This window comes from Rhodamnia argentea, chromosome 10 (assembly GCF_020921035.1).
Source record: "Rhodamnia argentea isolate NSW1041297 chromosome 10, ASM2092103v1, whole genome shotgun sequence".
Lineage (NCBI taxonomy): Eukaryota > Viridiplantae > Streptophyta > Magnoliopsida > Myrtales > Myrtaceae > Rhodamnia > Rhodamnia argentea.
In genome coordinates, this window is record NC_063159.1 from 11,528,085 (window position 1) to 11,542,462 (window position 14,378).

At 41.6% G+C, this 14,378-nt stretch overlaps 2 protein-coding genes across 2 annotated transcripts; both read left to right on the forward strand.

Annotated features, from left to right (window-relative positions):
• Positions 1 to 5,937: 5,937 nt before the first annotated feature.
• Positions 5,938 to 6,857, forward strand: LOC115742782 (heavy metal-associated isoprenylated plant protein 46-like). Its single transcript, XM_030677278.2, has 3 exons — positions 5,938 to 6,082; positions 6,318 to 6,393; positions 6,493 to 6,857. The coding sequence occupies exons 1-3, from the start codon at positions 6,077 to 6,079 to the stop codon at positions 6,855 to 6,857; spliced, it is 447 nt and encodes a 148-aa protein (XP_030533138.1). The 5' UTR covers positions 5,938 to 6,076.
• A 3,974-nt stretch (positions 6,858 to 10,831) lies between these two features.
• On the forward strand, positions 10,832 to 11,686 carry LOC115742727 (heavy metal-associated isoprenylated plant protein 39-like). Its single transcript, XM_030677179.2, has 3 exons — positions 10,832 to 10,940; positions 11,095 to 11,170; positions 11,368 to 11,686. The coding sequence occupies exons 1-3, from the start codon at positions 10,935 to 10,937 to the stop codon at positions 11,667 to 11,669; spliced, it is 384 nt and encodes a 127-aa protein (XP_030533039.1). The 5' UTR covers positions 10,832 to 10,934; the 3' UTR covers positions 11,670 to 11,686.
• The last annotated feature ends 2,692 nt before the right edge of the window (positions 11,687 to 14,378 follow it).

Consider the following 14,378-nt stretch of genomic DNA (forward strand, 5'->3'; position numbering starts at 1 on the left):
CAATCAGAGGTGGATACGTGGCTGACATCCCAACCCTTCGCCCTCATGTTCATCACGCCCACTGGTCTCCGGTTTCGGTGGCCAACAAACAACCGCCACACGATGGTCCCATCCCCCAACGCCACAATCTCTTCTTAGATATTTTCCCGTGGGCCCCGCTCCGAGTGAAAAAAAGGCAGATTCTTTCCTTCCCATTCCGGTGGCACCGAGAGAACGGTCCGACGCGAATAATAATCATTCAATTTTTTTATTCTAAAAAATAAGCTTAAAATATAATTCCGCTTGATAATATAATTTTATTTTTTCTATTTTCGAGAATAATTTTTAGCTCAGAAATAAATTTAGAATAAAAATAAGAAATAAAACTTTTCTACTTTTCTTTTTTTTTTAATGAAAACAGAAATAAAAACTCTTCTTTTTGTCGGTCCCCCGCCACCGTACCTCGATCGCCGGTCATTAGTCCTTGGCTACCAGTCGTCGGACGCCATTCCCCGATCGTTGATAGTCGATCCTCTATCGTAGTCCGCCAACCGCAAGTCACCATAGAAATTTTATGTTGCTATTAAACTAATTTTTGTTTGGATAACAGAATTTTTGTATCATTATCAATCTGGTCTCTTTGGTCAGAAACTCATTCAGAAAATAAAAATAGAAAAATCTATTTATGTAAATCATAATCCGACAGAGGAGGAATTGTTCTCGGGAACGGAATAGTTAACATTCGCGCCCCTTCTCGACCGTAAGCAATCGGGATGCGTTTACTCACAATCTTTATACAGAATATTGTGATATACTATTTTCAATCGACGAGTCAGAATGACTTTCATGTTGATCCGGTGGTACACGCATCCTCGAAGGTCCACAGAAATGTGAGCGATCGGCTTGGATGGGTAGTGGGGCAAAGAGGCGCGTGCTTCGATAGGCATTCATCCACGTTCCATGAGCCCAAAAAGCGTAGCCATTGCTACATTTGGGCCAACCGGGGTAGTCGCCGGAGATATTCCAAGAGATCGAGTCCGAGATTCTTGTTCTGATAAAAGCAGATTGAGATTGAATGGCCTCATTGCAAATCCATTTCTTTCGAGGCATCCGCATGTGGGAGCTTGGAGGCTATGCGACTTCCTGTTTTCCAGGGACATAAATAAACCCCGTGCTTCGCATATTTGCAAAGTATATGCCGCACGAGTCATTTGGGCTTGGACCAACTTCCAGGCCCAACTAGAAGTTAGTTTCCTCATTTGGGGGAAGGCCCATTGAAGGCTGGCCAGTCACCCTTCGAGACTTCGATAAAGGTCGGGCCTAATGTGTTGGGCAACCGCAATCTGCCCATAACACAAATATTACATATGAATTTTCGAAAAATAACACAAATCATCCGTGGACTTTTAATTTGTTCAATATAATCTCTGAATTTTTTATACATATTCAATTTAATCATTGGATTGTATAAAAATGTTCAACATTATCATTGATCTTAAATCAATGAAATGACTACATTGAACATGTATCAAAGTCCAAGGTTCACATTGAACAAATTAAAAGTTCAATGATCATATTGAACAATATATCAAAGTTTATGAACCATCCGTGCCATTACCCTTATAAAATTCTTGCCTAGGACCAGACCTAGGCTGATCGGGCCTTCCTCACACGAGGACGACATCCGAACCCCCGATTTGTCCCTCAAACCTCTCAGGCATATGTAGTAGCCCACCCGAGCCATCCATTGCTTCCCCTCTCAAGTCATGACAAGTGTCTTGCTTCCCCTCGGACTTTGCTACAATTTCTTATAGCAGAGTCATAGACGGCCATGTTTGGTTCAGCATTTGGCCAAGGGATTTTGAAAAAATGCAAATACATTTAGGCTAAAGGCCTTTTTCAAAATGCAAGTAGTGTTTGGTAAAGTGTATTTTAAAAACACATTTGGAAAGCAATTTTGACATAAATGTTGTTTGGTGAAAAATGAACTTTGTAAAATATTTTTTCTTTTTGAAAAAAAGGTGATGGCCGGCCGACGGCGACCTGTTGTGGCGGCCGGCCGGTTGCGGCGGCCGCGACCGGCAATCGCCGGCGGAGGAGATCAGTGGCCGGTGGAGATCGGCGACCGGTGGAGACCGGCAGCAGCGGCAACAGGCGACGGGCGATGGGCGATAGCGGTGGGCGGCAACGGCAAGCGGAGGTGACAAAATTAAAATAAATAATTAATTAATTGCATTTCGTAAAAGTCCTTTAGCCCAAAGTACCTATTTTGGACTAAATAACTTTGGAGAGCATTTGAGATGCAATTGCATCTCCCCAAAGTGAGCCAAAAAATGAACCAAACACCATTTGTATTTGGCCAAGGGGCTTTTAGAGCCCCAATGCTCATTTGTAATGCTGAACGAAATAGGGCCGACGACTCTTTTGAGGATGTACATTCAGCTGAAACGTCAAAAAGGGAATTTCCTGAGTTATCTTCATCATCTCCAATCGAACACGTCCAAAAATTTCGGGGAGCAAGCGCTTGAAGAAATTTTCTCCGGGCATCAGCAGATTTTTCTTCGCTGGGTCCGACCAAGTAGAAACTGACGGAGGGAATCTTTTGACCATCTTTTAACATTCTAATATATAAAATGATGATCAAAATAAGATTAATAACCATGGTTCTCCCATCAGCCACTAACTTCTGCCCCTAAGTCACTCTCCCTCTTTTTTTTTAATTTTATTTTTTTAAGAAAAATAAACGAATATACGTAGATATGTTTGATTAATGTCCCTATCTGATTGCAAGCGATATATTCCTTTCATAGGGAATTTGTTGATATAGAATATAATAAATCCATGCAGACGGAGCCTAACACGTTCAAAAATATTAGTAAACTCCATGTTGATGTTGCCATTTGTTGGACCGTGCTTGCGGCACTTTGATCTCATTGTAACCTCATTTAATGAACGCTACGATAAGTTGAGAGCACGCATGGTAACACTTCTGCTTCAAAAATCAATTTCTGATCAGAAGTTGATTTTTCTACTTCTCTTCAGAAGCAGAAGTTGATTTTCCTATTTCTACTCCGGAAGTTATTTCTGATTAGAGAACTTCGTTTGATAACAATTGAAAATTTCTACTTCTAAAATATTATTAACACAAAATATTCTATGAAAAATTATTATCGGTGGCCAAAAAATTTCCACTTCATTTTTAAACTTTTTATATTTATTATTAAAATATTATTTAATTTTTAAAAATAAAAAATTATTATTTATTTTTTACTCCGACGGCGGCGGCCGATACGGTGATCGATGGTTGGCGGCAAGGGGCGGCGGTTGGTGGCAATCGCGACCGGTGAAGATCGGCGGTTGGCAGTTATTGCGGCCGGTGAAGGTTGGTAGTGGGTGGTGGTCGGCGGTCATAGGCAGCGATGGGTGGTGGTCGGCGATCATAAGCGGCGATGGGCGGCGGTCGATGGAGGTCGGCGGTGGTTGGCTACCGGGGACGGCATGCAAGTGGCGGCCGGCGAAGGTCTGTCGTGGGCAAGGGCAAGCGATGGTCGATGGTCATCGGTGGTTGTCGGCGGCTATCGGCGGAGGCCGGCGATGGGCGGCGGCCGGGGACGGTGATAGAGCCTAGCTTTATTCCAGGGGGCTGGATCACTACAGACCATATCTTTTCCAAATCAATCTTTAAGTATGCGATTAACTAACATAATCATTTCTTTCCCTAGTGGTGCTTTTGGAATAACCCAACTTTTCAAATTTTCCCTCCAATTTCCTGGAGAATATGTGAAAAAAAAATTCATTGAACTAGAAAGATTGTTTAATGGAAGGGTTTTCGAGCAACTTGTCGACAGATTATGGGATGATGATCGGACTGTGGTTGGGGTAAGAGCTGAAGTGGTCTCTGCTCAATCCCTTTTATCTAGTACCTAACAAGATGATTGTTTAGTGCTCTCTCTCTCTCTCTCTCTCTCTCTCTCTCTCTCTCTCTATATATATATATATATTTTGCTTTATCGTGCATCTTTTCTGAGTGCTCTTCCATGGACCGATCCGGGGGCCTGAAACGTGTACCTTAAACTAAGTTCGTGGACTTCGAGGATGTTTTATGGCCATGGCCGAGCTATCTTTGCTTCTCTTACATTGGAAAAGATTTCCTATAATATAGGTCCCACTGGCGATTTTTTTTTTGGGGGGGGGAGGGGGGGGATGGTCAAACAAAAATAATAAAGTTAACAGTAGAGCCTAAGCATTTTATTTTGTTCGGGTCGGGTCGGGTCCCCAAAGACAGCGACTCGGCGACGGCGGCCGATGCGGTGATCGATGGTTGGAGGCAAGGGGCGGCGGTTGGTGACAACCGCAGCTAGCGAAGGTTGGCAATGGGCGGTTGCAATCGGCGATGGGCAGCGGCCGGTGGGAGGTCGGCAATAATTGGCTACCGGGTATGGTCGGCGGAGGTCCGCCGTGGGCAAGGGCAAGCGATGGTCGATGGTCGGCAGTGGTCGTGGGCGGCGGCTAGTGGAGGTCGGTGATAGGTAGCGGTTGGCAACGAGCGGCGGCCGCAAAGGTTAACGGATGTAGGTATGATCAAAAAGAGGGTGAGGATATAATAAAAAGAGAGTAAGGCGAGAAGTGTTTCTTGAGTTGAAAAAACTATTTTTTTAACTTCTCAAATTAGAGGAAAAATAACTTTAGAAATGGAAATCTTTATCAAACAGATTTCTGTTTCAGAAATAACATTACCAAAGGGATTTATGCTCCATAAGCACTTTTGGAGCATAATTTCACTTCCATAAGTGTTATCATGCGCACCCTAAATTATCAAGATTGCTAAATATTGAAACACAATATAAATTATAACTCGAGTGAATTAAAAGCGAAAAAATCAAACATAAATCAAATAGTTTCATTGTACACGCATTGTATATTAACAATATCCAATGGGGATAATTATTCAGGAAGTATTAAAACTTATTGTACGGCGGTTAATTCAATTATAAACTTTTTAATTTGATCAATTTAGTCTTAAACTTTTTAATGACTTGCTGATTTAGCCCTTTCGGCCGATTTTGAAAAGAAATTGCTTTTGTGGAAGCCGGTCATCTTACGTGGTATGACCAATACTAACGTGGATAATTTTTGCAACTTGATATTTTTCCTTTTTTTTTTTTTTTTCAATTTCCATGTTTCCCCTTGCTTTGCGGCCCTCGCTTTTAGTTAGCGACCTCCTTGGTCCATTGCCGAGGCATTAGAGATCGACGAAGTGAAAAAAATATAAATTTTTTTTTGTAAAAGTATACATATCGGCGGTGTTTGTCTTAAACCGTAACGTCAATAATTTTCGGCCAAAATTGATAAGAAGGATTATATTGATAAATAGTCAAAAGATCTATGAATAAATTGGTCAAGTTAAAAAATTTAGGATTGAATTAACTGCTACATAATAAATCTAAAATTTTTTGGACAATTTTCCCAATCAAACAGATCAAAATAAAAAACTAGCGAAATACATTAATTAGACATATTCTAGAGAAATGCTTCTCTGACAGTAAATAAGAGACGATATAATTTCAACTGTATATTCACATATCATTATTGCGTATTTTGTACAAAATAATTATTGGTTAGGAGATCGTGCTAGTAGGTTAAACCCACCTGTTCAGGAATCGTGAGAAAACAATATCATCTGGTGGGGCCCAACGTCGTCCACCAACAGAGCCGTGATTGAATTTGGGGAAGTACCGCACCACCAATGAATTAGTCCAGCTCAGCATAAGATGACTTCATCAAGTGTCACGCTGCCTAGGTAAGACGACCCCACCCTTCTCGTGGATCCGAGGGCGGCGACGCTGAGTGGGTTTTGCCTTTTTTTATTTTGATTAGTATTTTCCGCCTGCCTCGTCTTTTTTTTTTTTTTTTTTTTAAATTCTTTCGGGACGGAGCTTGACTCGGATTGACTTGCCTGTCTATTAAACCGTCTCAATCGTCTTTCCACATCTTCCCAACAAGCTTGAGAGTTCACGTGCTCGGTCCAAGCTAACTCGAGCGAGGGGAAGAGCCGGCAGAATTCTCTTCTATCTACTTCGAAACTCCGGCAAATACAATGCAGGTACAGTGTCCTCCTTCGAGATTTGTTATGTCGGGTCGGGTTGGGTCTAGCTTATTGTTCCAAACTCGTTCGCGACAAATTCGGTTTGTGTAAATTACGTGTGGGCGAGAGATGCATCTCGAAGTCCCCCATGGAAAGACAAGGATGGTAAATTGCAGATTTTGAAGCGTGAGGAAAGAGGGGGGATGTAAATTACGGTAATCTCGATACGGTTTTGGTTTTGGTTTTGGCGCAGAAAGTTATTCTCAAGGTGGAATGGTCCTGCGAGAAGAGCAAGAAGAAGGCCATCAAGATAGTCTCCGAAGACAAAGGTCTTTCAGACTTGAGACTTGAATATGTCCGTACGAGAAGAAAATAATTTAACGTTTTCAGTAATATTTCTCTCTCTTTTTTTTTATGTGGTCGTGTAGACGTACAAGGATTTGCTGTGGACGATGAGAAGAAGCAACTGACGGTGGACGGGGACATGGATCCCATATTGCTCGTGCAAAAATTGAGAAGGCGATTCCCGGCCACGGAGATTGTCTTCATGGAGAGCGAGGCCTCGAGGGCGGTAGATGCCCGGCAGGCGGTAGATGCCCGGCAGGCGACACCAGAGCCTAGGCCTCCAGTTAACTACCCGAACTATGGCTATCCCGATCCCTACTATAACTACCCGAACTATGGCCATGGCCCTTATCCAGCCTACGGACACCCAAATCTCCACGATCCTTACAATAGGGATCCGTCCGCGCCGCCGTACGGATATTACAATGGTTACTATGGCCCTCAGTAGGAATACGTGGTTCATGGCTACGTGGACTTCGCAAGAGCTTTGGCTCTGCCTGTACTGCTTTCATTTGTATCGCTTTGCCCTACCGTTTGTATGTACGATAATGAACTGTTTGGTTTGGTGTGATATCGGCCTGACTAGAAAAGATTGCATTATCAATATTTTCTCCATGGAAGGCGGTCTCCAAGCCAGATCTGGAGTCCGTACAAGTAGCTTGGGGAGATAATGGGATCTAAAAGATCTGCACGTGAATTGATATTAAAAATTTCTTTTACTTGAAATTTCTGTAGGCCCTTTTCTCTCTGTGCCCTTTAGGGTTCCTCCAACCTAGCCGCCACCAACAGCAAATTTTCCGAGAGAGAATCTCTCTTCCTCCTTTCTCCCTTCTCATCTCTGGTCCCCTTCGCATCTTTTAGTGTTCCTCTATTTCTCTATCTTTTAAACCTTTTTGGTTGTGTTCATAGACGATGCGATCGACCTTCTTAGAGCTAGAAGCGCCAGAGCCTCAAAAGAATCTACTTTCTCTGGATTTGCTCGCTCTTTCCTACTCACTCCAGATTGTCGAATGCTCCACAAGTTTTCGAGATTCCTTTGCTGCTATCTTCAGCAGTCGGTATTTCTGAATGTCTGAAAGTGATTTGTATTCAATTGGTATTTACTTTATAGTTTTTCTCTCCCGATTTAGAACTAGATCTAGATTTTGATGCTCTTTAACCTCGATCTATATATAGATTTGGGACTTACAAAGTGTTCTCTATGTTATTTCAATCTTTTGGGGTTGTGTTCTCTACACGGTGACGTTTAGGAGTGATCGGTTCCAGAGTGAGTAGACCTAGAACCCGAAACCTACCATGTTTAATTGGTTATCATTTTTTAGAATCTGGAACCTATCCTATTTGTATTGGAATTTGTTTTGGAACCTATCTTATGTTTTGGCTCGATTTTAGGTGTTTTTCTTTTGTTGCTTTTTCTAGTTTCATTTTTTTCAACAAAATAATATAATTACCTATGAAACCATTCAACTTAAAAGACGAATACTAAAAACTACTATTTGCCAAAAATCACTATGTCCACGGTAATTAACATAGCGCTTGTGGCCCCTCAGATTTTTAAATCGAATTTTGTCGAAGGGTAAATGTGTCACACAAATATAAATTTTGGATTTTTTTTTGGCACAAAAAAGATTTAGGATAAATGTGTCGCAGTCGCATAATTCCTACACCCGTGCGGACTTTGACTGAGGAAGTGAACACTGAACGCACATGCGAAATGAATCGGGCACGGTTTAGCGGAAACTTAAATTAATACGTGAAGGTAGATAACTGTATATAAAAAAAATGAATAAATAAACTCCGTTTGTCTGCGCCAACGCAACTTGTTTGACTCCCTGTGCGTTTGGACCACTGACGGACGCGAACGAGACTGAGCGGAATTGAAATTTCGTGGGACGAGTCCCTTAATTTGACTAGTATTTTTCGCTTGACTCCGGTCAACTCAACTGGGTTCTCTATAATTAGGACCCCGGAGCTTTCCCAAGATTCCTATAGCTTATTCTATTCACACTTGTCTTCTTCTACTCTTCCCACTCCATTTCTCCACTTGCAAAGAGCAAGGCACAATTGAAAGGTGCGTGACTATTATTCTATTCTAAAAATAATTTTTTTATTTCTATTTTTAGACAAGTCTTTGAGCAGAAAAATGCGTTTTATAACGATATAAAATTTTTGATCCTAGAACATAAGTTCATTTGAGAATAGTTGAAAATATCTAATTCTAAAAATTATTTTTTACTCTGGCGGCCGGCGGTGGCGGCTAGCGGAGGTCGGCGATGGTCGGCGGGCGTCGGCAATGGTTGCGGCGACATGTGGATGGTGGCGGTGGGCGATGGTTGGCCGCAAGCCATGGTCAACGGCCAAATTTTTAGTTTATGATTTTCCTTCCAAATCTATTTCTATAATAAATTTTTGTTTAAGAAATAGAAAAATATAATTATATTACCAAACGAGTTTCTGTTCCAAACCTATTCCATAAATAAGTTTGGAATAGAAACAGATAAGTAGAATAGTTGTCATGCATCTCTTACTTCTTTATGTCCACGTCTCTCCTCAAGCTTGAGTGTTTCTTTTTGCGTTCCTTGTTTGTACCTTTTCTCTACGTGGTCCGAAAGCAATAGAAACAAGAAGACTGTTGAGATTTATACGTCGTGGTGATCTTTGTCTTGGAACAGAGAGTTGCGCTGAGGCTGGAACGGAGCAGCCAAAAGGGATGATGATGCGAAGAGCCTAACAACGACAAGAACGTCAACAGCCCAAGCAATTATCCACCATACCCCATCTTCTGATTATCCCTCAAATCGTTGCTATTAGAATCTCGTTCAGGAGTGTTCATCCTGGAGCCAAGCCCTTCCTGATTAACAGGTAGAAGCCTTAATATGTTATGATGCGCAAGACGGTTCGCGACGCGTCTTTTTGTTTACCTTCGATGTCGACTTCACGAGTGTGGCAAGCTAAGTTTGGACCCTTCAAGGCTTCTTGTTGCGCCTTTTTACTAGTATGTATGGATGCGAAGGGAAATGCTGGGCATCATTTGGCCAGAGTAGCTACGGTGGTTTTCTCTCCACCTAGCGACAAATAGAATAGATGCGAGCCTCTTTCATGGTCACGGGATTAGGAAGATCTTGGTGGGGGCAAATAGTTAGGCGGACTTGGTATTGGAATGGGACACGACTTCTTCTAGTTGAATAATTGTCTCGGTTATTGCTTTGAGGTCGTAGTCTCTCACGTCATCAAGCTTGCGTCACACTTCTCAATAAGCTTTAGTTTATTGCACGGGAAAAAGAGCGACGGGAGCAGCCAGCTAGATGCTCAAGAGGCTAGACGCCGGTGAGCTGGATCCCAAGTCCAATAAGGATTTCTGCGAGTGTCACCATTTCCCTTCTTCCTAACCTCAGTACAATCACGTTACAACGTAAGGAGAATCATGAAGGCATTTGTTCCTAGCTACCCAAAGCCAGATCCAGATGCCCACTCGATGAAAGCTTAAGCAAGAGACGAGGAATCGGTTTTCCTTTCCAAGCAGAAACGCTTCAAGCCGCCTCAAAATTCCAGTCAACATGTCGTCGAGAAATAAGGTTCCATTGCAACCAACAGCCCCACCACTTTTGTCGGAACTGAAGCTCCGAGCCAGACTTGGAGCTCTGACAAGTAGCTTCCAGAAATACTGTGATTTAAGATTTAAACAGAGCTGCATGTGAATTAAAATGAACGGGGGAGTTCAAAAGCCTAGTGTTGCGGAAAAATGTTCCCAACGGCGCGCCTCTGGAGGCAGCTTCCTCGAAGGTGCATCCACATGGACTCAGCCGCCGTTTGCGGATTTTTGTCTGTCTATTTCTACTTTTAAAACTATCTATTTATAATCGAAAATCATTAAAATCCACAAGAGAGAATCTTGAAACAAATATCAAGAACAGCTGTACATCAATACTTTAATCTATTAGCCAATAGACTGCGCACGTGCAATACCCACTTGAATTAATTTCTCGTTAAGACGCTAAAGTTTAAGTTAGATACCTTATTTGAAAGTGCATCCAACAACTTAAATTAATAGGTGTAGTGATTACATACATACATATATATATATACATATATATATAGAAACTCTATAATCAAGCCATGCCATATAGATCCATTATACAGTTGAATTTGGGACCTCGATTTCTCAAAACCGGTATAATAACAACTAAACTATATTATTAAAAAAAAAACCGCCAAGTACTTAACACTTCTTTTGTATGCAATAAGCAATTTGTTTGACTGCTGTCTGTCTTGAACATTTGAACGGATGCCAGCTAGACTGAGCTGATTTGAATTCGTGGTACAAGACCCCTAAATTTGACTAATACTTTCCGCTTGACTCGGGTCAACCAGATTGTCCCTATCTGAAAACCCCGTCGCTTTCCCAAGATCCCTGTCAATTCCATTCACACTTCCCTTCTCCTGCTCCACTCCTCCATTTCTCCTCCGGCGAAGGGCAAAAGGGCACGCTTACTTCTTTAGTCCGCTTCACTAGCTCTGCCTAACAATGCAGGTCAGGATCTTTTGTTCCCACGTCATCTCTCAAGCTTGAGTCTTCCTCTTTGCGTTCCTTGTAACTTTTCTTTGTGGGGTCCGAAACGGAAAAAACACAAAGACAAGAACATCATTAGATTTATGACGTCGTTGCCATCTTTGTCTTGGAACAGAAAGCCGTTCTGAGGGTGGGATGGGGCAACGAAAAGGAAAGGAAGAGGGCCGTGAAGATGATCTCCGGGTATGAAGGTACCACCACAAGACTCCCCGTCTATATCCACGCGATCCAAACAAAACTGCGTAATGATAAGCTCAGATCTCGAGCTTCGCGGTTGAAACCAGGGCTATGGGTCCAAATAGAACGCATGACTCTTTAACAGCGTGTCTTACACTTGACATGTTCGTAGTTAGCTAATCTTAAAGTGGCTTCTGTCACTGATTTGCAGGGATACAATCGGTGGCCGTGGACCTGGACAACAAGAAGGTGACGGTGATCGGGGACGTGGATCCGGTACAGCTGGTGGAGAACTTGAGGAAGCGATTTGATGTGGACATAGACTCCCTCGGACCGAAAGAGAGTCCGACCCCGCAAGGTCCCACAACCGTAGGGCCTAGCAACGACAACAGCGTCATCAGCCCAACCGATTATTACTTGGGAGAAGCTTACCCGGATCACCCATATCCATATCCTCCTTATTATAATCCACCATACCCATCTTTTTATTATCCCTCAAATCCTTATTATTAGGATCTCGTTCAAGAAGTGCTTCCACTTCCAGGTGAGCATGTAAAAGCCTAGGGTTTCTTATGCTCAAACCGTGGTGACGCATCCTCTCTTTTTTTTTTTTGTGTGTTTTTATGTCGACTTTTATGAGCGTGACAAGCAAAGTTTGGACCTTCAGGGCTTCTTGTTGCACCTATTACTGTGTATGGATGCCAAGGCAAATGCTTGGAATCATTCGGCCAGACTAGCTATGGCCATTTTCTCTCCACGTATTCATAAATAGAAAAGACGCACGCCTCTTTCATGGTCTTTTCACATCTTGGTGGGGGCAAATAGTCAGGTCACGGCAGACTCCTTAGTGGAATTGGACACTACTTCTTCTAGTTTATTACTTGTCTCGTTTATCGCTTTGAGATCGTAATCTCTCGCATCATCAAGCTTGCGTAATTTCTCTCAATAAGCGTTAGTCTATTGCACAGGAACAAGAGGAGCGCGAGCAGCCAGAAAGTTGGCAAGTTGCTCTTGAAATCTTGAAACTTCTAAGCCTGTCACTTCCATTGCTACATCACATGTCTCGACCATATTACGTATCTCATCAGAATCGCTTCATGGATGGTGCGGGGCGAGTGGTGTCATTAAACTTTAGGGTTATTGCCGGGTCCACAACGGCGCTAAGCATTTGGAATGCCTACGGACCAAAAGCACTTGGCACTAGTAAACGGCAAAAAGCTCCCTTTTTTGTCTTCATGTCCTCCCTCGATCCTAAGATCCCTCCTCATCTTATTCATTTCTCAGTCCTACGTAAGTTGATAAGATCAAAGGCTAAAAAGAAATTGATCACTTGTGATGGAAAACGACCCCCGCGAATTTGATTGATCCAAATGGTCGGTCTTCTTTTTGTTTTTGGCCTTTGGGTTACGAAATCTAACGCTTTCCTTTTCGTCAATAGTTGGAATTTTAGATATTGTGTGTGACCCAAGTATTCTAGATTGAGTTAATTAAGGCATGAATATAATCATTCTGTTTTCGGAGCTATTTATGGCTAGAAATATATTTCTCTATTTTCATTCCCGGGATGAGTTTTTGAGTAGAGAAACGTTTTTGATAACGACATAAAATTTCTATTCTCGAAACATAAATTTGTTTGATAACAATATAAAATTTTTCTGGTTGTCGGGCTTCGGACGGTGGACGGGGGCCAGCAGGCGCGAGATGGATGCCGATTACAAGGACGCGAGCAAGAGAGATCATACCCGAGAGAGAGGGAGTGAGCGATGAGAATAATTATTATTTCTGTTTCAATTTAAAAAATAGAAAAGTAGAAAATTTTCACTTTTCATTTCTGTTCTAAATATATTTCTAGATTAAAAATTTGTTTCAGAAATAAAAAAAATAAAATTACATTACAAAATAGATTTTTATTTCAAACTTATTTTTAGGAACAGAAAAATAAAAATAAAAATATTATCATGCTCACCCCTAATGTCGTGGAGGACGAATTTCCGATTGGAACTGTTCAAAAAGGGGAGTACACACAAGAGGGGACATCAATAAGTGGGATTACAAGGAGGAATTGAGACATCTGACCAATTACTGCAAAGGATTTTTATAAGGAAAGTTCTGATTTTTTCACGAGTTCTGTTTTGCTTTTGGACGGTGACGTGATTTACTTTTGGTTTTGGTGCATACGTGTCATTTTATCATGAAAATGTTGTTTTCCCTTCCGGTGTCCGAATCAAACAATCTCGTTTGGAATGAAATCAAATCGTGAGAGCAAGTACGGACTATTTGATGCTTCGTGTCATTTTTCCTTACACGATGCAAAATTATATTCTGTGACACAAGAGATTGGTATTCTTATCTGTCTTTGTGTTGGAACCAACGTCGGATCAAAATGTTCCGTCTCGTGTATTGCTTCTGTTCGGATTTCGACCAGATCTCAACCGTTGATAACAAATTCATTTCCACTATCAATCATTACAACACTCATGTCAACTGTTTTGCTTCTCCATCTCTTGTAAGCCATTCAAATTTGCCCACAGACCAAGAGAAATACTGCATTCTATAAGGGATCTGGATCTGGCAACATTGAGTGATAACCAAATTGCTTTACCCATGAAATCTACATGGACTAAAGATTAACTCATTACTACATCGTGTCTTAGCAAATAGTTGACCCAACCCGCTTGAAGTATGGATAATATGATATCCGGATCAATCTAAAAAAGAATTGTAACTTCTTTATTACTTCTTTATTACACTAACGGAATGTTAAGATCAAGATATACGTCTATTACTACACTAGATAAACGCGAATGCATGTGCCTATCCCATATCTGTGTTTATTTTAACAAATTAAAACATGAGTAATTATTCTTTTATCATTCAAACGAAAGATACGTCCGTAACTCTGATTCTTACAGCCTTTTTGGGCTTGAAAGAAGGGAGTACTCACCGGAAGATGAAACGGGAGGGGGAAGCTTCGATAATTATCTATCTTTTTCGTCTACATCGAGCGGGAAGGACAATCCGTGGGCCGTTGTTAGTGGAGACGAAGCCATTTTACTCAAGAAAGTGACCCATTATTTTATAATTAATTGAGTTATTTGGGCCAAAGAAAAGGGACTTTTACGTAAAGAGACCAAAAGCCGAAGAGGCTGGATCCGATTCGCCCGACCAAACACTGAAAAGGATCTGACCCGACAGTCAAAACAATCGCAAAATTGCCCATTC